The sequence below is a fragment of the Hippopotamus amphibius genome, chromosome 2 (genome assembly GCF_030028045.1).
Source record: "Hippopotamus amphibius kiboko isolate mHipAmp2 chromosome 2, mHipAmp2.hap2, whole genome shotgun sequence".
NCBI classification, from domain to species: Eukaryota; Metazoa; Chordata; class Mammalia; order Artiodactyla; family Hippopotamidae; genus Hippopotamus; species Hippopotamus amphibius.
In genome coordinates, this window is record NC_080187.1 from 199,467,754 (window position 1) to 199,495,115 (window position 27,362).

The 27,362-nt window shown below is 44.6% G+C and overlaps 1 protein-coding gene across 5 annotated transcripts in view; it reads left to right on the forward strand.

The window, feature by feature from the left end:
• Positions 1-27,362, forward strand: part of MYZAP (myocardial zonula adherens protein) — a 93,908-nt gene that overhangs the window by 10,190 nt on the left and 56,356 nt on the right. For 3 of the 5 annotated variants that reach the window (XM_057722485.1, XM_057722486.1, XM_057722488.1), the window contains exons 2-6: positions 701-784; positions 12,103-12,258; positions 15,452-15,544; positions 19,160-19,273; positions 22,903-23,055. In XM_057722485.1, the coding sequence (XP_057578468.1) occupies positions 701-784; positions 12,103-12,258; positions 15,452-15,544; positions 19,160-19,273; positions 22,903-23,055 (600 nt within the window). Of the gene's footprint in view, positions 1-700; positions 796-12,102; positions 12,259-15,451; positions 15,545-19,159; positions 19,274-22,902; positions 23,056-27,362 lie in introns of those variants that run through there. The other 2 variants (XM_057722489.1, XM_057722487.1) reach the window with 2 other exon arrangements.

Consider the following 27,362-nt stretch of genomic DNA (forward strand, 5'->3'; position numbering starts at 1 on the left):
CATCCTGCTGTCTGTATGAATTTGACTATACTCTAGGGACCTCATGTAAGTGGAAGCATATAGGATTTGTCTTTTTGTCACTGCCTTGTTTCACTTAGCGTAATGTCCTCGAGGTTCCATGTTGTAGCGTGTGTCAGAGTTCTCTTCCTTTATAAGGCTGTATAATATTCTGTTCTGTGTACTTACCACATTTTCTTCATCCATTGATGGACGTTTGGGATGTTTCTGCCTTTTGGCTATTGTGAATAACACTGCTGTGAACAGGGATATATAGACTTTTTAGACATGTGCATGTCTATTATAGGAAAAGCCAACATAGAGTCAAGGACAAAGCACCCTCCCACCCCATCACCACTGTGTGTAGTTTGGCCTCTATCCTTCTAGCTGTATTTTGGCCTATGGATGTGAAATCAGATCATTCTGTACTGTAACGGAACAGGAGTCATTTTAAAAAATGTTTGAACTCTATGAAACTATTTGGTAGTTTCCTAAACAAGGAAAACATAAAAGGTAAGCAGTCAGGGGGCGAGTGCGTATGACGGGCCAGGCAAAGGCCGGCCTTACCCCCCGTCCCCGTGTGATTGGTACCATCATCCCTGTTGCTAAGTGGAGGAAAGAGGCTCTGAGAAGCCCCAGGTGATCCTGCTCCTTCTGCCCCAAATGTGAGTTCGTAACCGGCCTCTGCTCTCCTCTCTCTTAGGCAAATGTCTGCAGACTACGGCTGACCGTACCTCCTGAGAGTCCAGTGTCTGAGCCAAGTGAAAAGGTTGAAAGAAGAGAGCAAGTAAGCCATCTGTGAGGCAAAGCCCTGACCGGTTCCCATCTTTGTACTCTTTCATTTTAACCCCTTTCCCCTGCCGTCCTCCATCCAGGCTATTCACAGAGACTGCCTGTCAGCAGCTGTGTGGTGAAAGACCCTCTCGAACTTGCCCCCCCACCTGCCATCTTCCCAGAAGCCTGGCTGCTCTGCCCGGCTGGCTCCACTGCCTCCCGTCCCTGCTCTTGCTTCTTGGTGAACGCTGGCTCTGTGTCGCCTTGAAGCTCTAGGGGCCCCAGCCTTAGTGACAGGTGCCGTGGCCTGGGACGTGTGTTTCCTGAAAGAGCTGCGTCCAGTTGTGTCAAAGGGCCCATTGTGAGCTGCCGGCGGAGGCTGAGCCTTTCTCCGTGGCTGGAGCTGGGGGCCCCGCTCCTGTGGTGGAGGAGCTGCCCGCAGAGGAACAGCCCAGCAGCCGCCCTGGCACGACAAGGGCACCGGGCTGCAGGGAGGAGGAGTCGGGCAGTCATTTTTGTGCCAGCTGCTGTGCTAAGTGCTGGGCCACAAAGATAAGTCTGACCTTGGCCTTACCTTGAGGAACTGACGGGTTTTCAGGTGAGACAGACGTATAAATAAACCATGGTGACGTGATAGTTTGAGTGTTAGGATCCAGAAGTGTAGGCAGGGCTCTGGGAACACGGAAAATGGGGCCATATCAAAGGACCCAGAAGCCTGTTTGAAAGGGCTCTCACGGGTAAAAATGGGAAAATTTCAACAGCAAAAAGAACTAATGGTAATGATGAGTTATGACACATTGAATAATAAAAAACCTCATGGGTTTATAGTAATAATCAGAGAGAGATTCAGAGGGAGATTATAAAAGGGAAAGCTCTTCTTTATGTGATATCAGCTGATAAATTTAGAAAATCTCTGCTTTGTAACCCCAAGGTCAGGTCATCAATAAACACAAAAACTAGTTGTTGGAAGATTACTGTGGGGCGGTATGTTCGTGTGGGCTTGGGGTATTACCTCACTGATCACTTACTGACTGTGTAAGCAGGGCTCTGGGAACACAGAAAATGTGTTGTGATGATGGTGCGCTGGTTAGGTAGTGTATTCTTCCAGTTTCTCTATAGCTTTGAACATTCTCCAGAGAAGAAGTTTGGGGGTAAAAGCTCATAACCAAAGAGAGTGGAAGTAGTCAGGCTATGGCTGCTGGACCTGGCTGATGACCTGGGGGAAGGGTCCCCTCTGCCCTCACGGATCCCCTCCCTGTCCATCCTTTCAGAACTGATAGATTGGTCAGAGAAGTGGCCCTGGCCCGTGTCCGGGGGCTCGTGGGCAGCTTAGCACGTGGGGAATCAGAACGAGCGCTTGCTGGAGAAGGGGCCCAGGCTGGGGTGAGTGACAAGACAAGGGCCCCATATGCGCGGTAGAGCAGTGGGGGATTTGGTCTGTTGGAATTAGACCCGAGCTGCATGCATGGGGAGATGTTTTGTCAGGGGCTTCTGAGTGCTGACACTGGGGTCGTGGATGCCGTGAGGCATTGGTGATCATGTTAGTGCTCAGGAAGAGTCAAGTATTCCCAAAGAAAGAGGCAGTATGTTCTGTGTCACAGGTGCATTGGTAACCACGTTGTGTACCGATTTGCCTATTGGTCTTGAATGCTTTTCAAACTTTTAAAAGCAATTAGATCCTCCATTTTTTTTTTACATCAGAACGTCATCCTCAACCCTCATGTTTTCCAGGTGAAAGTAGTGCTGGGGTTGGAGGGGGTGGGGGACCAAAGTCCTTCCAGTCTCCCTGCACCCTCCTGCCTGAGAACTCGAGGGGCTCATGGCAGAAACACCAGGAGAGAGGATGCACCAGGATGCTTCTTAGACTGGGTGGACCAGGTGTGCAGCCTGCGTGGCCGTCTCTGATGCGTCAGTGACTCACTGCAGAAGAACGGGGGTAGAGAGGAGGAGGGTGGGGCTGGCTGTTATCCCAGAACCAAAGTCCTTGGGTGGTGGCAGCACTTGAAGGTCCTGGTGATAACTGTGAGGCTGTTCTGGGTGATTTTGTCACCATGTGTTGGCTTGGTGCCAGGTCTTGAGTCACTGGGAGCCAGAGGCAGGCACCAGCGAGGAGTGCCAGCTCCTCTGATGTATCTTCGGTGTGGCGGCCCCTCTCTGTGACATTGTACATAGCCCACAAAATTGTAGGATGCCGAGAACACTGGTGATGCGACTTTGGTTCCTTTGGAGGGATCTGCGGCGTGCAACGTCAAGAGACTGGAGCTCGCTCAGATGCAGAAGCTGTCCATGGCCCGATGGGTTGCCGATGAAGTAAAACGTCTCAGAGGACGTCCAGGGCCCTGTGAGAGCTGCAGCTGCTGAGGGCAGGACTGGGCCTTGTTCTTTTTCACAGTCATGGAGGAGGCTTAGTGTCTTTTGAGGGCCTGAGGATGCCATGGGGCAGCTGGCCGCACGTAGACACCACTGCCAGCTGGGCCGTTCTGTCTACTGGCCCTAAATCATCAGGAAGAGGAATTACTCACGGTGGAGGGGTGGGAGGGTGTAGCAGGTGTTACAGGTTGCCCAGCTTCATGATGGGGTGTTTGGAGGTTTCTGGAGGCAATTACAACAGAGGCAGTGTCTCTCTCTGGAGTCATGGTTTCCTCAGGTGAGTGTGGAAGGCTTGCTGCTCATAAGGCAGGTGTCCAGGTGCTTGCTCTTCTTAGTCTTTCTCTTAAGGAAGATCCCACCTGCCCTGAGACTGCTTTCCCCAGTCCACGAATGACTTGCAGACACTTTGTTTCTCTGCTACTAGTTTCCTCATCTTTCAAGTAGGCACATTAAAGCCTGGTTGCAAAGGGTAACTGAGCTAGTATATGCAACGGTCCCCCCACAGCATTGGCCTGTAATATTGATTGGAGAGGCGGTGACTAGGTGCCGAATTGCTTCCGCTTGACGGTCAAACCCAGTGGCCCTGGTTCTTCGCTTTTCTCCCCTGTCCCCCCTGGAGAAGTCCTTCTCCTTCCTGAAACTCCCGTCCCGCATCTCCTCTTCCCTCTTGGGCTGTGCCTGCTGCATCTCCTCTGATGTCACTGTGTCCTTCTCTGAGCATCCCTCTGCCAGTACACCTGGGCCTTGTCTCCTCTCTCTGCACAAACCTTACCTCAGAGAACTCCTAGGTACACAGCTTGGCCTCTCTGGGGAGGATGCCCACCCCGTACGTCAGCTTTGCTCTCCCGAGCCCTGTCTTGCTGCTGGCTGTGTTGGTGTTCAGGGTTCTCTGTACGGTGTTCCTTTTATGCACAGATATGTTATTGTTGTACTGCCATTATTTTAGTATTTAAAAGTATGAAATCTGGATCATTTATGAGTCTCTGCCCAGCGGGGCTCAGTTTATCCAAGTGTCCTCATCCCTCAAGGCCCTCCTGCAGGCCCGCTTCCCTGAGACCTAGCTGGACTGCCTGTGCTGGGGTGATTATCCCCTCTCTTGAGCTACAGGAGACCCAGGCTACCCTCTCCCTTGGCACCTAGCCATCTGCTGCTAAGCCCTCCACATATGTATACATACCTATTCCTGCAAAATCTGTGTACAACATGTCCATATATACATACACATAAAAATATGCAGTCTTTTAATTTTTTTCCCAGACCCTAGCTCTCTGCCTTGCACATGCTTGGTGCTTAGTGAATGACTGTGTGTTCTGATGTTTAATGCACAGTTCTGTATTAATTTCCTCGGGCTGCCATAAAGAAGTACCTCAAACTGGCAGGGGTAGGGTGTAAACAACAGAAATTTATAGTGTCCCGGTTTTGGAGGCTAGAAGTCCAGGATCAAGGCATCAGCAGGGCCCTGCTCTCTCCGGGGGCTCCAGGGGAGAATCCTTCCTTGCCTTTTGCAGCCTCTGGCGGCTCTTGGCAATCCTTGGCTGTGGCCCCATCACTCCAACTTTACATGGCATCTTCCCTGCGTGTGTTTGTCTCTGGATCCAAGTTGTCCTCTTTTTATAAGAACACTGGTCATACAGGATTAGGTCTTACACTAATGACCTCTTCTTAATTTGACCCTGTCTCCAAATAAGGCCATATTCTGAGGTACTGGGGGTGAGGACTCCACCATGCTATCTATTTGCAGGACACAGTTCCACCACCCATGATAAGTTTCTTTGTGGAATATTATCACCTTACATTGCATTAACAACTTGGGTGAATGAGTGGTGCACTTTGATGTGTCTATTAACTGTCATTAATTATATGGGAGGGGAAATGCTGATTAGTTTGTAGACACAAATTGCATGTTGAGGAACTGATGACGTCTGTTAAATTGTTGAACATTAAAATTAAAATTGGCAGTAGATAATTTTGAAATTAAACCCCTGTCATTTTCAGAGAACTTTGTGAAGTGTGTGTCTACATTCCTATCCAAATCTGTGTGCAGATATTCTTATGCACACACAGATACACACATGCACACAGAGGTAACAGATAGAACCATTACCAGCTGTTAAACCTGTATCGTGTTGAATCATGGTCTCACTGCATCGTCGAATTTCAGAGAATTTGATCTGAACTCTGCCGATTCTGAGACTGTACGATGGTGAGGTTTTTCCAAAGTGACAGAGTAGCTTGAAGTGGATAATATTTTAATAGCCATTAACATCCCTTCTGTCATAGATGTCTTTTGGTGACTTGTGTTATTAAAGAAGTTGTTTCCGTCTAGACCTTGGAAAACCCTGAGTGCGGGAGAGCGGATGTATGTGTATGTATGAAAAGTCGGGGGCTTTCATAGCCCAGTAAAATGGTTAAAAGAAAACCCTTGCCATTTGGTTTTATAGTCCTCTTTCCCTTAAAACCCTGGATGAGTAAGCCTGCTGACTTCTTGTCCTTGGCGTGACTGTTTGTACAACATCAAGGGCTGTTGCTAGGAGGGAGTGTGATGCTGTGATTCAGATGGGACTGGGGCTGCCCCGGCAACAGCGTGCAGGACTCTGTGTGCCTGTCAGAGATAGCAGCCCCCGGAGGGCAGAGAGGCCTGGGTTCCAGTCCTGGCTGCCTGATCGCCCGAGGTCGTGGTCGGGCCACTCAGGTCATCTCCAGGGGCCTCAGTTTCCTCTTCTAGCAAATGGAAATGTTAGCCTGGAGCCAGCATTTTCCTCAGTTTCTTTCGTTCTGGAGCTCTTTATTCAAACAAAGACATATGACAGTGCTGTCTGTAGAACAGTGAGAGTGCAGTGGCTGTGGTTTAAAATACGGTCAGGGCTGCGCCGGCTGCCCCAGCAGTGTCCCCTGCCCCCATCTCCACCCCACGATGTCATCAGACACTGAGGAAGGGCTGGGAGATTGTGTACGAAGCTGCCAGCAACACAACTCTTCCAAATTTTCCCAACTTCCCGAGACTTTGTGATTCTCTCCTTACGCAGAGAAACCAAGGCCAGTTCAAGGGTGAGTCTTTCACTGTAAGAATGAATCCAATGACTGTGAGGGGAATAGCAAAAAGACCCAAGAGGAGGGAGGTGGACAGAGAGGCAGAAGCATCCAGACAGACGTGGAGAATTTAGTAGGCAATCAGATACTCAGAAATGTAAAGGCACCACCACTAACGGTAGAATCTGTCAGTATCTGCTTAGTGTGGCCAGCAGCGCACGAGGTGATTTATGTATATTATTCTGTGTGTTCCTTAAAACAGGCTTCTGAAATTGGTGGTATGAACCCCATTTTACTGTTCAGGACCCTGAAACAGAGAAGTAAGTCACTTGCACAGGGCCACACAGCTAGTAGTAGTGGATTTGCAGTTCCGCCCTGGGTCTGTGCCCCGGCCACGCTGTCATGGTGATGTCAACTTGCCCGCTTCCTCCCATCCAGAAAGTCTGCTGTATCAGTCAAGGTACCTTACCTAAGATGTGTACTATACCACTGGGTTCCAAAAAGGAACCAATGCCCCCACCTTCCCCAAGATGTTCTTCTCTTGTTCCTGGAGTTTCTAGGCCTAAGCAGATATTGTCTGCTTAGAACGGAGTAATATCCTTAAGATGTCTTTAAGATATAGAGTAATATCTTTAAGAGGTTACTCTTACAAGGATACTATCATTAGAACTACGTTCTCTCGTGGGATTTCTGCTTGGTTAGAATTTTTCTTTCCCTTCTCCTCTTTAAGCATTCAGAGTGATCTGTCTTTTTCCAAGTTTGAGTTTATTTAGGAAGTGGCCTCTATCCTGTCTGTGAGATAGTCAGAAATAACGAATATCTTAATAAGCCAAAGGCCTCCATTTCTCTGAGGGGACAGGGTGGCCCATCCCCTCCCTATTTCTCTCCCAGGCTGTGGAAGAGCCCCTTAGGCTCAGCTGTAGCGTACTTTTTGCCACAAGCTGGCAGAACAATGTCAAGCATGAGTAATGACCAGGAACCATAATTTGCTATGATGGACACACAAGTCAGACAGGTCAGAGCACATTCCTGAAAGTGGCCTCCTGCCTACAAGACAGATAGGATGGCCAGAGGCTCAGCAGTTGGAGTCTCCAGGTCAGCCGCTGCCCTATGGCTGGAAGAAGAGGTCCAAAACAAAAAGTTTTGGAAATAACTTAGCTTCTAGTTTTCAAGTCACTCAATTCATGTTACAGTTCATCTAAGTCATATTGGCAGTTGGACGTGTGACCAGCTGCCTGTCTTAGCCTCTGGGGTCAGGGGCTGGCTGTGGTGGTCTACAATTGTCAGTTTGGATTTATGGCAAACTGTGTTTCTGGTATTATTTATTCTCTGAGAACCCTTCTTGACCATGGGATTTTCTTCCTTTGCACAGATCAGAGCCTAGGATGACCACCTACTCCAGATATTCTGTCACAGACACAGTTCCAAATATGCCCTCTTTCTTCTTCCTGTCAAGATGTACTTACTGACCATCTATTTATGCTGCGTATTGGTGACTATGGCAGATAGAGTCACTCCCTCTGTAGAGCTTCTCTCATTATAAGATCTTATCTTCTGATTTAGGGTTTAGAAAATGTGGTCCTATGTCCCTGGATTCATAGCCCAACTCTCCAGCAGCAATAAAACTCTTACAGCAGGGGTGCAGGCTGAGTTACTTTTCTGTAGTTTTTCTTTTCTAAGGCACTTGCCACCAAGTGTATCTTTAAGGCAGACAGCCACAGCATGAGCCTGTAAGTTAGTTTTGAGCTCTGCGTACATCCCAGGGAACAGCTCCACTGAGAGAGTCTCCGTATAGTTTACTGGTGATGCCTGTTGCTCATTCTGCTGCATTGCACAGAGGGACTTGGGATGCCCTTTCAGTTGAGTGTTTCCCTTTCTCTTTTTTTTTTTTTTTTTTTTTTATTTTATTTTTATTTTTTATTTTTTTATTTTTTTTTGGGGGGGTACACCAGGTTCAGTCAACTGTTTTTATACACATATCCCCATCCCTTTCTCTTTTTTGACAATAACTTTTCCATTCCATGCATTTATTAGGGCTTTTGTTTGTAAGGTGATTTTACCTACTATTGTTTCATGTCCAGGAGGCTTTTAATAGGCCCAGTGTACAGTTTTTCAAATTTGATTTTTTTTTTTAATACAGAGCAGCATTATCAAGAAGTTTAAAAAACTTTTAATTATGGAGAATTTCAAACATAAACAAAAGGAGACTGAATCACGTACTGAATAATGGACCCTTCACCCAGCTGACAAGCGTCAGCCCGTCGTCAGTCCTGTCCCGTCTCCACCTCCATCCGCGTCCTCCACCCTGTACCCCAGGTGTCATCAATAGTTCAAGCATATTTCTCTAAAACATAAAGATTATCTCTTAATATAATCACAAGGCTATTATCAGGCGTAAAAATTAATATTTATCTTATGGGGAGATTATTTTAAAGGACACTAGAGGAGAAACATGTAGCGACAAGCACAGTGCCAAACATGTTAGCTCTTTTCATTTTTTTCTGGGTTCTCCAGTTTTTGACCAAAAGCATACTGACACTTCATAAAAATGATAGCAGTCTCAGCTCCTTTGCAACTTTTCTTGGATATAGATTTTCTGACGGGGGCAAATGTCATCTCCCTGTCCCTCCATCTAAGAGGAACAAAGGATGTTCCCTTTAGGGGACCATATTTACGTATTCTGGATAATTCTCCAGAACCTCTTCCAACTTCTAAAGCTCCCTATTCATTCAGCAAATATTTGTTGAGACCCTCTTTAAGTGTTGATCACAGATGCCAGGGATTATGGTGGAAGAGAAGACAGACAAGGCCCTAGACTTCTTGGAACTTCGACTTGATAGGGGAGCAGGCCTTACACATACAACGGTGCTAATAGTCACCCCACTGTGGTTGTGGTGAGTGTGGCGGAGGCCTGACTGTTTGAAGGGTCAGTGAGGATGACCTTGAGGGAAGAACATTTCAGCCTAGCAGTGCACGCTGCAGGCAGAAGGAATAGCCTGTGTAAACGCCTGAAGCAAGAAGGAGGTTGGCTGATAAAGGAACAGAAAGGAGGCAGTGAGGCTGGAATGGGGTGGGGGCTGGGGAGATGGACCCCAGGAGGCTGGAGAAGAGCCTCCCATCCTGGGCCCACCTCTTCCCCGTGGCCCTGGACCCGAGAGCCAGGCTTTTGGCTTCTGTATCCCTGAGCTCTGGGGGCTGCAGGGAGATGTGAGTTCCAGTTCCTCTCCGCTCAGCTATCTTGAAGGCTTCGTGGTTAAGGAAAGAGCCTTGATTTGGAAAGATAAACAGGCACTTGAACGCTGCCACCTTGGAAGAAATAGGAATATATACACAGGAGGGTTAATGTGAGGACTAAAGAAAGTATTGTATAATAAAATGGCCAGACAACAAATATTGGGTTGGCCAAAAAGTTCGTTCGGGTTTTTCCATGCGACCGTATGGAAAAACCCAAACTTTTTGGCCAGCCCAGTATTTTCCCCTTCTCTTTCCTCACAAACACCCCTGCCCTCTGCCTGTCACCGCACAGCAGCTCCTCACGCTGCTCTGGGAGTCCTGTCCTCGTGGGGCGGCCCATGCTGGTGGTCCTGCTCCTGAGCAGAGTCCTGTGCTGGGCGCTTCCCTGTGGGTCTGTCATTTAGACCCTGACTTTGTAATAATTTTTTAGTTTTCATTTTTTGAAAATTAAAATGATCAATTCAAAACTAATGCCCATTATTTCAAACTAATTACCAAATAGGATACAAAAGAGCATAAGGGAAGAGTGAAATCCCGTTTCCCCGAGGAAACTATCATTAAAGGTGTGGAGTCCATCGTTCTAGATGTTTTACATACTCAAACACACTTGTGAAACAAAAAGTGGGAATATGAAGTTTACTATTTTTTACTTAACAGACCTCTGATATCTTTCCATGTGCATAACTTTCAGATCCACGAACTCTAGGGCGGCGTCTCGCAGACCGTGTTGTGCTTGGCGTGTTTGCCTTTGCTTCCATCAGTGGTGGTCCTCATCTCCCTGCGTGGGCAGGGAGGCAGAGTCCTCTGTATCCGGCCACCTGCGTGTTGTCCTGTAAGCCAGTCCCCCTGTGAAAACCTTTGCTTTGCAGAAATGCATTTCCCCAAAGCCTTAGGCCGGCATCAGCTTGTTTTTCAGGAACTGGGTGGAGTTGGTGACTGAAAGAGCATGCTTTTGTTTCCTGGTATGTGGGGAGTTTCATCAGAGCTTTTCCTCTTGCTAGTTATATGTGTAGTAAAGCAGGGACATCTAATCCCAGCCTCTCACTTCACTGAGAGCCATTTAACCACCCCCCTCACCTAAACTCAGGTACCAGTTTCAAGAGTTGCCTCAGTGCCGTGGGACCTTGGTGTGAGGGGCTCAAGTGGAAGCATTTTCCAGAGGCAGATGCAGAGTGTCCCACCCCTCATGTTTTATCTCTTAATAAATTTGTACAGAAGTGGGAAGCAATGGATGTTTTCTTTTCTTTTTTTTTTTTAAAGCTCACATTGTAAGCAAACAATACACAAGGGTATAAAGAAAAAAACTGAAGCCATCCTGACCTCCAGCATCCCCGCCACTCCCCACCATCCCCTCCTTAAAGGTCGTTAATGATGAATAATTTGTCTGGTTAACTTTACTTTTACAAACTTTGAATGGGATCATAAATTACTTATTATTCTGCTGCAAATGAATGATTTTAAAATGCAAATTATAGTTTTGTATGTCAAAGGGGTTTTGCAAGTGCATGGAAAGAACTTATACAAAGGTGGTTTTAAAATTGGTGTCAGAGCAGAGTTGCCTAAATGGAATTCAGCCTCCTGTCCTGTGGCTTCATCAGCCCCAAGGAAGATTAGAAGTAGACTGGTTTTTCTGTGACGTCTCAGTCTCTCATCTGGAGTTTTTCGGGTCCTTTCCCTTCCATGTTGTGAGGGCATACTCTGTGCCTCTACAGGAAACGAAGCCTGCACTATAGGGGTTGGGTAGCCTTAGTGTCAGACAGAATTGGGCTTGAATCGAGATGTGTGACTGTAGGCAAGAGACTTAACCTCTCTGAACTTCAGTGTTCTCAGCGGTAAAGTGGAGAGGACAGTCACCAGGTCATGGCGTGGTTTGTGAAGATTAAACACGTAAGGAACATTTTCTAGCTTATAATAGGGGCTCAACAAAGTTAGTTTCCCTTCCTCCTGCTTTCTTGAGCCTTCATTCTATGAAGATGTGTTAGGACTTGGACATGTCCCCCCTTCCCAAGGGTCTGTGCACTTTAGCACGGATCAGAGCCTTCACTGAGGGAGTTAAGGAGCAGAAGGGTCTTTGGGGATGAAGTTATGCCACCTGTGCCTGGCTTTTCGGAAACATTTCATGAATGGTCACAACAGGTGACCCCACCCCCTTTCCTCAGAACTGCCTCAGGGTCAGCCCTAACCTCAGAGGACAGTCTGGCTCCTGATGGCTGCCAGCATTCCTCCCTCGCATGTCTCAGCCTCATGCACTTCAGGCCACACAGTTAGTGACGGGGATGAAGTCATACAGGGGAACTGGTATGAAGAAAAAAACAGCATTACCAAGAATGCGGGCTTTCCGACACTCAGTCTTGCTAGTAGGGAGGGCACAAGTCCACCTGGCACCTTTGTGAGGATTAGAAGAAGGCACCTTCTCTGGGAAGATGGGGCCCTGCAGATGTATTAATACTACGAGGCAAAGGGACAGAGCTTTGGTAGAAATTCGGGCAAGGCGCTGGTCCTCCAGGGTGAAGGCACACCAGGTGTGGCTTAGCTAGTGGAGACCAGGCTGGACTTCTGCCGGCCGCTCTCCCTGCTGCCAGACACCCCAGTGCTGGGCACAGCCTGCGTGACCACATACTGTGGGCCTGTAATGCCAGCTGTCTTTTCAAGGCCTAAAGAGTTGTTATTCTTTTCTCTCTTTCTACCCCCTTCTAGCATCGTGACCTGAGCCATGGAGAACCCACCAGGAAGCTCCCTCAGGGTGTTGTCTATGGTGTGGTGCGAAGATCAGATCAAAACCAGCAGAAAGAGATGGTGGTGTATGGGTGGACCACCAACCAGCTCAAAGAAGAGATGCACTACATCCAAGATGTGAGTTTTTTAAGGATTTTTTTTTCTGGTTTATACTCTTCTTGTAGCATGGAAGAGGGTAGAGTTGGAGGACCTGATATGAATGTAGTAAGGGATTTTTAATAAGGCATTTTGAAACAATTCTAAGTGTTATAATTTTAGATGGAAATGTTGCTACAGATCTTCATGGTAATGTGAAAAGTGCAGATGTGATTCTACAATGAGGTATAAAGTGAACTTCTAGATGTTACTAAGTAGGGGTACTCAGGAGGCCAAATGGCTTCTTTCTTCCAAGTATGATAAGGAGGCTCTTAAGTAGTTTTGCTTATTACACTGGATACTCCTAATATATGAGTTTGGAGAACTGTATAAATTTGGATGGTTTTTGCTGCAAATAACAGAAAAGCCAACTCGAAAAGGAAATTTGTCTCATGTGGGGATAAGTCTAGGGGTAGGTGGGCTCCAGGCAGGCCTCTCTAAGCTCCAGTTCTGCTTCTCTGAGTTCCCCTTGGTTCTTTCCTCCTTCAGCCTCACGGCGTCGTCTGAAAATATGATGGTGTCTGGAGGAGGTTACTCTTTAGAGACCCTCCATTAGACTCTGGTTACTCTTTAGAGACCCTCCATTAGACTTCCTCTTGTGTCTCATTGGCCAGGACCCGGGTCCCATGCCCATTCCCAGATCCATCAGTGGCAAGGGGAGTGCGATGACGATCGCTGGTTCAGATCAGTCAGCTGGACTGAAGTGGATGGTGAAAAGTCAAGCACGATAGACACTGCCTGACCCAGGCCACTTTCAACCATTTCTTTGTAATTAATACTACATTTTTTTTAAACTATAAGTTCTGTTGAGAAATTTTGGAAAACGTAAACATGCATGAAGAAAAAACCAAAATCACCAGTAATTCTACAATTCAGCCAGAACAGTTGTTAACATTTTAGAACATTTCCTGTAATCTTTTCATTTCTTTTTATCCATCCATCCATCCGACCATCCATCCATCATCTCCATTCCTTTTTGGTCCATCCAGTGTCTCCCTAGATTGAGCAGTGCCTTTGTTACCCAAACCAGAGTGATTGGGTAGAGAGGACGTGAGCTGCACCAAAACACTGGCCTGTGGACTAGAAAGTGCTCGTGAGAAGCAGGGCAGCGTGGGCCATGACGTCCCCGTGGATCTTTGTCCCAGCTCCAGCTCTTTGGCCCAGCCAAGCTTTTACCCTGTCTGGGCTGCAGTTTTCTCCTGTATAGCTTGTGAGGTCTGGGAAGCGACCCTGATGGTCAAAACTAGTTCTACTAGGGGTACCATAGAGAAATTTGAACAGAGTTCGTATAAACAGTGTGCCGCATTTTATTTGGTCATGTTTGTGAGTGAGACACAGACACGTGTTGTCAGGGTTTGTTTGAGTTTTTGAGAAGACCATCTCTTATCAAATATCAAAAATAATGTACTTTTCTTAACGTGTCTTGAAAGATTTGGATACTTGTATAATTTTAAGGAATAAAAAAATAATAAATATTTAACAGATAAAATGAAGAAAAGCCAGAAGAGTCCTACTTACACACGCAGAGCACGTGTGGCAACCACCAGCCTCAGGGCCCCTGCCATCCGGCCCCCAAGGATAGTCTTTAATCATTCAGAGTATCCCATTCCTAGTTTTCCTGTATAGGAACAGCTTGCACCGTCCGTCTTTTTCTCATGGAAATGCTTAGGCCTTCCTCACTGAAATGCCCCAGAGAACATGGCACCACTTCAGAGGCCCCTGCTTCTAAGCAGACTCGAGAGTTGCAGGTTGCCCAAGACAAGACAGTCAGTTCAGGCTGTCTGGTGCCCAGGTCACAGGGGAGTTACTGACCTGAATTTTCAACCTCCAATGTGATCTGCAACTTCAAATTAATTTCTGGGTAACCACCTTCTGTAGCTGACCTCAGATGCATCCCTCATTACTTGCTCCTCAGTGTGTTTTTGGGTTTGTGTGCCCTCCCTGGCTTGTGGGTGACTCTGGCTTAGTGGGCTTCCTGCAGTGTTTGCCAATGGCAGCGACACCCAGCTCCACCCGCTTCTCGATGGTGAGCAGCCACAGATAGATGAAAGCCATTCTGCCTGCCCAGGATGAAAAGTTGTGCTTTTGGCCTCATTTTCCCCCAATATCTGTAGTCAATGGCAACAAAGTAGACTCCATTACTAGAATTCATCTGGGGAGGGCATGGTGTCTTGACTTGCCCTCTCCTTCCTGCCCTAAAATCCCCACCAATATGCAGTCACTCTTCATAAACATTCAGTCAGTTTGAAACAATGTGCTAGTTGTGCAAGTAGAGCGTCAAAATTAAGTCCCCTTGTGCTGCGCCCTACACACCCATCATTCTAACTAACCAGCTGCTGCCTTTGAGGCTTTCCTGTGATAGGAATTCCAGAGCCTCCTGGAGAGGAGGCTTCCGGTTCTATTCGACGGTCTCTGAGCTCTTCATCCTCCTAGGGGCACCAGAAGAAGGGAGGAGACAGAGACTCTTGGTTAGGTCGTTTGTTTTTATTGAAAATATATTGAAGTCCCCATTATTCCTCTGGAAGTGGTACTATAGAGAAACTTGAAGAGAGTTTGTACAAACAGGTGTTTGGGGGATCACCTTGACGCTCCTTATATTTAGTGCCTTGTGCATTGCTGGTGATTATTGAGGAGCTGGCTTTCTCATTTATGGGCTCTCTAAGCTCGTACTTTGCTGCCTCACCGTCCAAACATTTATTTGCTCTTTGGCAGTCAGGGCAGAGATGGGGAAAATTAGGGGTGGCTTTTGCTTTTCGGTGTTTTGGTCCTCCTAGCCATGTGTTTCCAAAGTCAGCTTTTCTACTTATAAAAACATGTGATAGGAAAAGGGGAATATGGTTTTCAGGGTGGTAGGTGAATTTCGGTAAACCAGTTTTTCTTCAGAGCATTTTATTTGTATCATTAATATTTATTAATAATTGTATATGATCATAATATGTATGTATTGTTATCATTATTATTTGCTATATTATGTTATATATATTATAAGCTAATTCCCTTAGCTTCTAATGAGATTGATCTTCTTTCCTACTATCCTGAATTGTACTGTTCTTAAGATTTGTGTGTGTGTGGGCGGGGGGGGGGCCTTCTTTCATTAGGGTTTCTTAAACATTTTGGAAATCTCACATGAAAATATTGGAGCTTGATCTCTAACTAGCATCTTTGTGGGACGCAGGTGAGAGCCACTTTGGAAAAAGTAAGGAAGCGAATGTACGGAGACTATGATGAAATGAGACAGAAGATTCGACAGCTCACCCAGGAACTGTCAGTAAGTCAAACGTGGAGGGATGCTAGAGCTTAGAACTCTGCCAAGCTTTAGTGCCTGCAGATATTTGAGTTTATGATGTTCCTTATGGATGGAATCATATTTTAAATGAACTGAGGGAATTTTATCACAGAATGAAGTTTATTTTTTGAAGGAAAATTTTTGTGGTGAGAATAACCTTTACATTTAAAGCATTCCCTCCAGAGTCAGGAACAAGACAAGGAAGCCAACTCTCAGTATTATTATTTAACATGCTACTGGAGAGACTGTCCCATGGAATTAAATAAGAGAAATAGATTTAGAGGTATAAAAACTGGACAGGTAGATGTAAAACTGTCACTATTTACAGACTCTATGGTGGTATACCCAGAAAGCTCAAGTGAACCAATGAAAAAACTGCTGTAAGCAATAAAAGAATTCTCTAAGGTAGCAGGGTAAAAGATTAATGGACACAAACAAATAGGTTTCAATCTACAAAAACAACCAGTTAGAGGAAATAATGACAACAAAAAACTGCCAGGTATCTGGAAGTAAACTTTAACAAGTAGAAAGATCTACCATGTGCTTAGAAAGGAAGATTCAACATTATAAGATGTTAATACCATTCAAGTTAATATACAAATTTAATTTAACCCAGTAAATATACCAACAGATTTTTATTTTATGTTGTTTTTTACAACTGGAGTAGGTGATTCCATGGTATACAGAAAATAAATATGAAGAGTTGAAATTCCGGGGGGAAAAAAAGGCAATGAAGGAGACTAGCCCTCTTTAATATTATAAGAAATTGAGAAAGCCTCAGAGATTAAAACAATATAGCATTGGCACATAAATAAATAGACATTAATGAAAAGAAGCCCAGAAATGTACCCCAACGTATGATAAACGTGCCATCTGAAATGAAGGGAGGAAAATGGACCAGTCAGTATATGCTGTTGGGACAGACTTTTACCTGGACAAATTCTGAATAGATCAAGGACTTAGAAGCTAAAAAAATGAAGCTTAGAAGTGCCAGAAGGAAATATGTGTGAATTCTTTTATACTCTTGGGGTGGGGAAGGTGTTTTCTTACTATGACATGCAGTCCCAAAATCACAAAAGGCAAAAGTTATAACTTTGACTACATTAAAATAAAGACTAATGCTGGCAAAAACACCCAAGTCAAATGACAAGCCGGGAAAAATTATTTGCCTTCAAACTATAGATAATAGGCTAATACCCTGAGTATTTAAAGAGCGCCCATGAATCAAGAAGGAAAAGGCCACAACTCATAAACATAGGCAAAATATTTGTGACAGATAACTTACAGTAAAGGAAGGATGAAGAGCTCTTTGGTGTATGACGAGATGCTCGACCTCATTCTCAATAAGAGAAGTTCAGACTAAAACGGTCCTGAGATGCCATTTTTACCCAGCAGACGGGCGAAACTGCAAAAGTGGGACAAGACACTGTCTTAGCCATGCTGTGGAGGCCCAGGCAGATTGCTGCTTGGAATGTAGTTTGCATCACTCTTAGGGAGAGTAACTAGCAATATCTACCCAAATGACAAATGCCTACATCCTTTGTCTCAGCAGTTCTCTTCCTACGAATTTATTTTATAGATAAACTCTCACATATGTGAAATGACGTATGTATGAACTTAGTTTTTAAGCATTGTTTGTAATGGTGAAAAGGTTGGAAGCCTCCACTTCCATTAAGAAGCAGAATGTAAAATACATTATATCTCTACAATACACAGAGTTGTAAAAAGGAAAAAAAAGGAATGAGTAAGCTCTTCAAAAAGAGATACAGAAAAATATCAAAGATATACAGTAAGTGGTGAAAAAGGCAAAACAGGAAAATATCACCTACAGTGTGCTACCATTTATGTAAACAAGGAGGGGAAAATAAATACATTTAGGTTGTTTTGCATGTGTACACAAAGTTACTAGAAGGATCATCAAGAAAGTAATTAACAGTGGTTCCTACTTGAGGTGCAGAGTGGGCAAGGTGGTAACTGAGCAGATGAGGCAGCAGTGAAAGGGAGATTTATGTTAGTGTATACCTTTCCTACTTTTAAAATGTTTGAACTCCATGAATGTATTACCTATTCCAAATTAAAGAAAAAATAAGCTTCCTCTAGTTTAACCTAGCCAATGCTTATAGGAGAAAACATTAAAAAAATATTTGTGATTAATAACCTTGAAGAAAAAAAGTCCATTTTGTATGACATACTTTCCATAAAAGTTAACATCTGCAGGAAAATGGTACACATCAACCGGTTTGCAAGGCAGAAATAGAGACCCAGATGTAGAGAACAAACATATGGACAGCAAGTGGGGAAAGCGGGGAGGGTTGGCGGGGGGAATGAATTGGGAGATTGGATTGCCATATACGTTACTAATAAGAAAAAAAATACCAAATTGTACACTCTAAATATATGCAGTTTATTGTATATTAACTGTATCTCAGTAAAAGTTCTTAAAAAAAAAGTTAACATCTGCAGGAAAGAAGCATGGTCACAACAGCCATGTATTAGTCTAGTTTAGGTCTGGGCTGTGACATTCTCTGCTTAAGTAAGACCTACTGCCTTGATTATAGGGGTGAGGGTGTGTAAACATCTCCACCTAGCCCACGCTCACTGACACGCAGGAAGAGACTTGTGAAATTTTCACCTACCTATGGAAATTCTCTCTGCCATGCGCTACACAAATGACTGTAATTAAAGCCAAAGGATTGGATTTGAAATAGATGCATAAACAGATCTCTGCCCTTTGCTCTCCATCACCACCTCCTGCACAGCCTTGTTTTCTCATGCTGGACTGTCACAGGAGCTCCGTCTCTACCCTCAGTCTCCTCCTCCAGGCCACACCACGAACTGTAGCCGGGTTAAGATGCTAACCCTGAACAGGAACATGCCTCCTGCTCCTGGGCCTGGCCTGCTGTTTCAAACTCTCTCTCCCATTCCCAAGGGTGCCCCTCTCACTCCCTCCTGCCTGGCTGCTTCCTGTGGCTCCCACAGGCCACGTGGGGTCTACCCTTGAGCCTTCCTGGAACCTTACCCCTAGTTCTACTGCCTCCCGGCCTTTCTATATCCAGTCCCTCTTTAAGGTCTTGCTTAAGACTGGCCTCTGATGAAACTCTCTCAATCATGTTAAATACATATCCAACAAAGACAACACAACAACGGCAGCACCCCAAAACAACTCTTGAGAATTGGGTGGGCCAAAAGTACATTCCTTCCATGATGAGTAGAAAAAGCAAGATGGCCCAAGAAGGTATTCCAACTGCATTCTAGTTCTAAAAGTAGTGGTGCCACTTCCTAGCTGTTTGCATACAAATCCCTTAACTTCTTTGGTTCCATTTTCTCCCTATAGAAGGGAATGTTCTAACTGCCGCATAGTGTTGTGAGGACTAAGTGAAGCCCGGTAAGGGACTGTGTGAATATTATCCAAAGGGAAAGTGGTCTTGTCTTTCTACTCTTTGGGTCATGCAGGTGTTGAGTTTTTAATTTAAAGCTGTACTTGAAATATCATTGACCTGGATGTGGCTACTGTCAGGAGAACATTCCAGCCTAACTGAAGATTGTCATGAGTGTGTGTGGATTGGTTGTGTGTAGCTGTCTCTTCAATCTGTCCAGGTTTCACAGGCTCAGCAGAACTATCTGGAGAATCACATCCAAACCCAGTCGTCAGCCCTGGACAGTTTTAATACCATGAACTTGGCTTTGGCGTCGGACTCCATCAGCCTACAGGTATTCATCTACCCCCTGTTTGCCTGGGTCTCCTCTGTCCCAGTGCAGGCAAACTTAGCCAAGGGTGGGCTCTGAGCCTTTGTAGAAAAGTAAGTCACAGAATGTCCTCAGCTCATTATTCGGAATCCTTTACACACGGCCACAGTAAAGGCCAGGACAGGGAGACGGTGAAGGGAGGAAGCTGATGGAAATGCTTCCAAGCTGAGACTCTCAGCCTTGAAGCTGCAGTTGTTTTTGCCCTTATTAAAATGGGGGTTTAGAGTTCAGTGCTAGAGATGTCATTTGTTCCACTAGACACCCAAGTGGTCCTAAGTGTCAGTGCCTAAAACAGCATGCTAGCCACTCCCTCAAGCCCCAGTGTTACAAGAAGTTCCACCAATCATAGGAAAGCCAAACTTAACCGAAGGCAATCTGCATTCATTCATGACAAGTAACTCCCAAAGGCTGTTAGGCACTTTTTCCTAATTTAGAAATTATTATTATTATTTTTTGGCCGAGAAGCACGTGGCATCTTAGTTCCCCAACCAGGGATCGAACCTGCACCCCCTGCATTGGAAGCTTGGAGTCTTAACCACTGGACCGCCAGGGAAGCCTCTAGAAATTACTTTGCTTTAAAAGAAATCACGTGCCTTCCAAAGAATATCTTGTAGTACCAGGCAGGGAAGCAAAATGAGTCAGAATCCTATGTTTATGCAAACGTGTGTTGTCAGCCCATGTAAAGGGGGTTCTCTCTTGATGAGTTTGATTTGCCAGGAGTTCATCCCTCAAGTGCTGTCCATTGTTGCTCTTCTGACTGTGCCCCCTTGTAACATGCAAATTAACTTGAAAATGTTCAGAACAAAGCATTACATTCACCAGAAGCAGCTTCCCTTGGTTGGAATTTCCAAACATGCAAATAATAGTTTCTGTCCCCTTCCAACTTTATTTGGCTCTTATCTCTTTACCTTCCTCTTGAAAGTTCACATAAGCTATTTCACATCCTTTCTGGTTCACTATAAATAATTTGCTAGATAAGCAAACAAATTTTCATGTTGGGATTATCCACTTCCCTTAGGATCTAGTATTCTCTGCTAACAGCTGTTCAGGCAGTAGAGCCAACCACAAAAGCTGGGCCACGGTCCCACAGTGGGCCTGGGTGGGCCTCGTGTTTGGATTTGTCTGGGAGGCCCGATTCTGGTGGGGCCTCTGAGTCCCAGCCTCTTCCTGGCTTTCCTTAGTGCGTGCCAGCTTTCTCCCGACCTCAGCTGAGCACTACTGCGGGTTCGGTTTATTCAGTTGCCTTTGTTTGCCCATCCTCTCCCTTTCCTCCCCTCTCGGACATCTCACTTCCGGCCAACCAGGAAATGCTATATCTCACCTGAGCTCAGATCTGGTTGGTATCTGGGTTTTCTTCCCCATCATACTTCTGATTTGCCACCTCACTGTTGATTGACAAAATAAACCCACAACCTAGAAGTTGAGAGTTCTGGTTTATTCGGGGACCTTACTAAGGACGATAGCCTGGGAATCAGGCTCACACAGATCTGAGGAAATGTTCCAAAGAGGTAAGGGAGGAGCCGGGATATATAGGAGTTTTTGCTTAAAAAAAATGTAGTCAAACATCAGAAGATTACTGTTAGTCACCAAAAAAAAGACCTCTTAAGTTAATGCTTGTCGTGCTTTTTCTATGTATGAGAAGATGTAAGAGTCTGGGTTCATTGAAATTATTTCTTTGGTATGCATCTTAACTATCTAGGGCTGGTATCCTGCTCTTTTCCATCCTGAATTCCCCTCAGGGCACACTGTCGGGTGGGCTGCAGTGGCTGATGGCTTGATGGCGGGCAACGTTCATTGTTTACAGGAATGGCAGGCAACATTTTTGTCCACACCAGTGACACTCCAGGCATTTTCTCCAGAGGTCAGCTGTTAGAACAGTGTCCATGAACCCAGGGACCCTGAATGATTCCTAATTATGGTCTAGTCTCTTATTCCAGGGCAGATAGAGGAGCCTTATAATGAAAAGTTTTAAAATTGTTGTTTAAAAAAAAAAAAGAAGAAGAAGGAAGAGGAGGCAGGAGAAGGGGGAGGAGCGGAGGAAAGAAAGACATTATCTCAAGGCTGGGAAACTCAACTGAGTCTGAAGATAGTTGGCTTCTTATTTCTTCCATTGTCTAGTCTACCCATTTTCATTATTACTGACCGCGAGACCAGATCCTTGGTTTGATTTTTATAGAATGTCAAAGCTGGAAAGAACTGTTGAGATGATCTCCAACCCCCTTGTTTTATAGATAAACAAACTGAGGCCAACAGAAATGACTCGAACAAGGTGTGTAGCTAGTGGCAGAGCCAGGGCTACAGCCCTGGTCTCTTGGTCCAGATATAGGTTCTGAGCACAAGACTGCTCTCTATAAAGCCAGTGGGACTTGGAGAGAGGGTGGTTGGGCTAGGTGGTTTCTAAAGCTCCTTGCATATTCAGTGTTCTGTGATTTCAACTTGCAAATGGCCTCTGTATTTTCTTTAATATCTATTTACCACCATCGAAAATCTTTTCTACTGATTTGAATAGGTTTAGGAATGAGGCTTATTATCCAGACTGGAGGCTAAGAAGTGGAGGAGCTTCAGAGACTGGGCATCTACAAAGAGGACACAGGTGTTAGGAGTTGTGTCCAACACAAGAGTTTCCAGCTCTTCTAATATAAGGTTGCAGGTGACTTTATATTAGAAGGTGCTAGAAGGTGCCCATAACCCTGTGTCCAGTGGTAGGATATCTGGGGTTGTGGAAGCCATTTCTCTGTAAGAAGAGTGAAACAAGTAACCCAAAGCATGAAAGAGCAACGATGTTAGTTTAAGGATTCCGGCTCCACTGGGTGGCCTGGAGCAGGAATCTACAGGCTTTTGACACTTGTCAGGTGGCTTGTCTGAGTCACAGACTCGGTTCTCTGGTCCTGCCTTCATCACCGCCCTTCTCTGCCCAAGGGAGGAAGGTGAAGCACTTGCAGGCATCACGGTAACCTCAGCCATGCAGCCGCTGTCCTGGCGGCTCGTCTAGAAGTACAGAAGTAAACAGCCTGTTTAAGAAAAAAGGGGACTATCTCCATTGTATAAAACATGTATTTTGTTTTCTGATTTCACTTAGGGAATTTGGAAAATATAGAAGATACAGAGAAGAAAGTTAATACCATCCATTATCCTATCCCATGGTGAAAACCATTATTTGGATTTTGGTGACTCTCCTCCTAGTCCTCTTTTTTTTTTTTTTCTTTTCTGTGCATGAATACATTTGGACAAATGCTTATAAATTTTTTTCGAAATGGGATTCTTCTGTACTTACTGTTTTCAAACCCATTTTTTTTCCACGTGAAATTATGTATTACGAACAGTTTTTCCTTGGAAAAGGGTTTTATTCCATTTCCATCCATCCTAAGCAATGGCAAGTGGTGTTGGCAGCAGTCGTAGGGTGTTACGGGGGGAAGCTGGCTGGCCCACCCAAGTGCAGGGTGGCAGACCTCCTGGCCACCAGGGTCCTAGGCTTGCAGCCCCTGTGGGCTGACATCTCCCTCAGCCGTTAATGACAAAGGGTTGTCCCGGTGTATAACTCTGGCCATGTTTTCTCCCACCGCTAGATCTGGTTTTTATTTTCATCCTGACAGAAAACGCTTGTGGATGTTACTTTGGAGAACAGCAACATTAAGGATCAAATCAGAAATCTGCAGCAGACATACGAAGCCTCCATGGACAAGCTGCGGGAAAAGGAGAGGCAGTTAGAGGTAGCGCAAGTTGAAAACCAGCTGCTGAAAATGAAGGTAAAGTACAGGAGTGTAGATTTCCTGCTAACCTTTCTCTCTTCTCTCTTTCTTTTCTCTCTCCTCCCATCGCCAACTCTCCCATTTCCCTTTCTCTCTTCTTTGTTGGGTTTCCCCAACCTTTCTGTGGTCAACCCCACAGGATTTGACTTGAAGGCACGGAGGAGGTTTCTGCATCCACAGCTGTCAGTGCAGATTGGGGTTACCCTGTATATACCCCCATTGGGCTCTCCTGCCTTGGTCCCAGGGGCTTCAGGGGCGACTGAGACCTCATCGTGGCACTGCTTTTATGTACTACTGAGAGGGTACTTGGAGTGCCCACAGGTCTGGGACTTCAGAAGCATCACTAGTTTAGGTTCTCTCCGGTTCCAAGGCCTTTCTGTCTGGTTTCACAATGAAGAGCTGAGGGGCCTCCAGGAAGAAAATGGACAGGTGATCAAGGACTCAGGGCCATGTCCCTCCTGCCCCCAGGCTGTGCTTTTTCTTCGGCTTGGCTTCTAAGGCCCTGGAGGTATTAGTCTCCTTCCAACTTTGAACCGTGGGTAGATTTCCTACCCAGTGCCAGGAGCAGACCCACGAATGGCTCACAAAAGTCACTCAACAAGTTATTTCCTGAACGAATTTGTTTTTATTTAAGCCTGTGCTTTTCAGACTGTGTTCAACACAGCCTTAGGCTATTCTAGAGGAGGGTGCCTTATGGGTAGTGTACCCATGTGAATTATTGCTTAAACCAGAGTATGTTTGGGAGTGAAAGGAGGTGCTATTAAGAATTTAGTTAGGGGAACAAAGTGGGCTCTGTGGTCCTCTCCCTTCGGGCCGCCTCAGGGATGGCTGATGGAAGGACGGGCCGCCACACCACACTGCAGAGTCTCCGTCGTGACCGCTGCCCCATAGGCGGTGCCATCACCACCCACTTGGCCAAACACCACCACCTGGGGAGGGGGAGGAACCAGAGAGCTACACAGTCCTCTTTGCTTTCCCTTCAAACAGGGCTGCTCTTCTACTTACTTTTTTATATATTGTACTTCTTTTATTAATTAATTTAAAAATTAAAAAAAAATTTATTGGGGTATAATTGATTTACAATGTTGTGTTCGTTTCAGGTGTACAGCAAAGTGATTCTGTTATACGTATATCCACTCTTTTTTAGACTGTTTTCCCATATAGGCCATTACAGAGTATTGAGTAGAGTTCTCTGTGCTATACAGTAGGTCCTTATCAGTTATCTGTTTTATGTATAGTAGTGTGTATGTGTCAATCCCAATCTTCCAGTTTATCCCTCCCCACTGCCTTACCCCCTGGTAACCATAAGTTTATTTTCTACATCTATAACTTATTTCTGTTTTGTAGATAAGTTCATTTGTAGCCTTTTTTTTTAGATTCCACATATAAGTGATATCATATGATATTTGTCTTTGTCTGACTTACTTCACTCAGTATGACAATCTCTGGGTCCATTCATGTTGCTGCAAATGGCATTATTTTGTCCTTTTATATGGCTGAGTAACATTCCATTGTATATATGTACCACATCTTCTTTATCCATTCATCTATTGTTGGACATTTAGGTTGCTTCCATGTCCTGGCTATTATAAATTGTGCTGCAGTGAACACTGGGGTGCATGTATCTTTTCTAATGGTTCTCTTTGGATATATGCCCAGGAGTGGGATTGCTGGATCATATGGTACCTCTATTTTTAGTTTTTTAAGGAACCTCCATACTGTTCTCCATAGTGCCTGTACCAGTTTACATTCCCACCAACAGTGTAAGAGGGTTCCTTTTTCTCCACACCCTCTCTAGCATTTATTGTTTTTAGATGATGGCCATTCTGACCAGTGTGAGGTGATACCTCATTGTAGTTTTGATTTGTATTTCTCTAATAATTAGTGATGTTGAGCATCTTTTCATGTGCTTTTTAAACCATCTGTATGTCTTCTTTGGAGAAATGTCTGTTTAGATCTTCTACTCAGTTTTTGATTGGGTTTGTTTTTTTGATATTGAGCTGCATGAGCTGTTTGTATATCTTGGAGATTAATCCCTTGTCAGTTGCTTCATTTGCAAATATTTTCTCCCATTCTGAGGGTTGTCTTTTTGTTTATGGTTTCCTTTGCTGTGCAAAAGCTTTTAAGTTTAATTAGGTCCCATTTATTTATGTGTGTTCATATATTGTATTTCTGCATAAGATTTACTTTGAAAAGAAGGGGTTTGTTTGCTGAAAAATTCTGAAATGACTGTTTGGAGTCTTTTCCTCAGTGTAGGATCTTTATGCAGTCATTCATTCCACAAATATGTGCCGAATGTCTACTCTCTGCACCTGTGCTCTGCATCCTTGTCTGTTCCAGAGGTGTTGTGGCATCAGGGAAACCAGGCCTCTAAATCCAGCCTGCAATTGCCTGTACTAGAGACTAATGCTTTACCCCAAAAATAATAATAAAAAGTTACAAGACTCAGAGTATTTCATGTGACCTGGATGCAGCGTAAACATGACATGAGGGACAGAGCCTGTTCTAGAAGTGGAGATGACGTGCAGGACACACTGGGCCTCTCTCAGCTAATGATAATCTCTATTCAGAGTTTCCCATTTTGTGGCTTATTGGTACCAAACCTTGCCTAGTGATGAGAAGGGAGATTTAGAGGGCATCAGGAGAGACTTTTGTCCAATCTTTGGAATAAACATCTTGTAACCTCTTGAGGTTGTAGTATGCCTTGCTTATCCAGAGGTTACCTATCCAGCTAACTCAGCTCTCTTGAATTAGCAATAAGCTGGAAGGAAGGGACACAAACACACTTTCAGAGGCATAAAGTCAGTGGCCTGAAGTTCACAGGCAAGGGCAGGGCCTGGGCAGAAAAGAAACAGCAGCCACCCCCGCCATAAGCCTGCTTGCCCACGGCTCTACTTTTTCTCATCTCCTGAGCTGGGCCTATGCAAGCCTCCAGGAGCCCCCAGCTAAGGTTCTGCAAACCAGATGGGAACGTTTCCAAACACAACATTTGGAAAAGCACAAAGGTATGGAAAGGATGAGTCCAGATTTCTCATATGAGCTTAAGTGTTTCCTAGAGACTGATTGGCCAGTGCAACTAATGGAATGCCTTCAACTCCATGTGCACAGCTTCTCTTTGAAGGCCTTCCTGCTTTTCTGACTTAAAAATTCTTTTAAAGTAATGTATGCTCCTGGGGGGGGGGGAAGTCAAACAATATGAGAGGTAATGTAGCAGTACGCCTGCACCATTTTACATCCCTATCAGCTGTGTGGGAGGATTCCGATTTCTCCCCATCCTTGCCAACACTGGTACTCTCTCTCATTGGTTATAGCCATCCTCATGGGTATGAAGTGGTAGCTCCTTATAGTTTTGCATCCCTGGTAACTAATGATGTTGAGCATCATTTCTTTTGCTTTTTGGTCACTTGTATATCTTTTCTGGAGTGTCCATCAGATCCTTTGCCCATTTTTAATTTGGGTTATTTATATTTTATTATTGAGTTGTAAAAATTCTTTGTATATTCTGGATACAAGTTATTAGATATATAATTTGCAAATATTTTCCCCCATTCTCTGTATTGTGTTTTCAATTTCTTGATGCTATCCTTTGGAGCACAGCAGTTTTTAACATTGAATATTGATGAGGTCTTATTTATCTCTTTTTCATCAATTGTGCTTTTGGTGTCATATCTGAGGAGCCATTGCTTAATCAGAGGTCACAAAGATTTGCCTTATGATTTTCTTCTAAGAGTTTTATAGTTTTGGCTTTAACATTTAAGTCTTTTTTCCATTTTGAGTTAATTTTTATGTATGGTGATTTAGGGATCCAACTTCATTCTTTTATATGTGACAAATCCAATTGTGCTAGCAACATTTGTTGAAAAGACTATATACTTTGCCCAGTAATCATCTTGGTAGACAATTGTTTAAAATTTAATTTTTTATAACAGGTAAATCATTTACTTGGTTTCAAAGTCAAATCTATAAAACAAAGTAGAAGAAATAGAACATCTATATCTGTAATCTCCCTTTTCCTCTCTTACTCCCTCTTTCCTCCTATCGCAAACCTTTTTATTTTTTCATTTTATAGTTTATCCTACTCCAACCCAATTCTAATAACGTAGTGGTCTTATTTTCAGCCCACCACAAAATACTTAAGAATTTAAAAAGCATGTCTTTCTGAGGCCAGTTAGAGTGTGGGTATATTGACCCGAAAAAAGGGGTTGTTAAAGTTGGTAGAATAAAAGATGATAAAATTTCAGGAGCAGAAGAACATTAGACAGGAAGAGTCATTGAAGAAAGGTGTTAATAAGACAGTGGAGCAT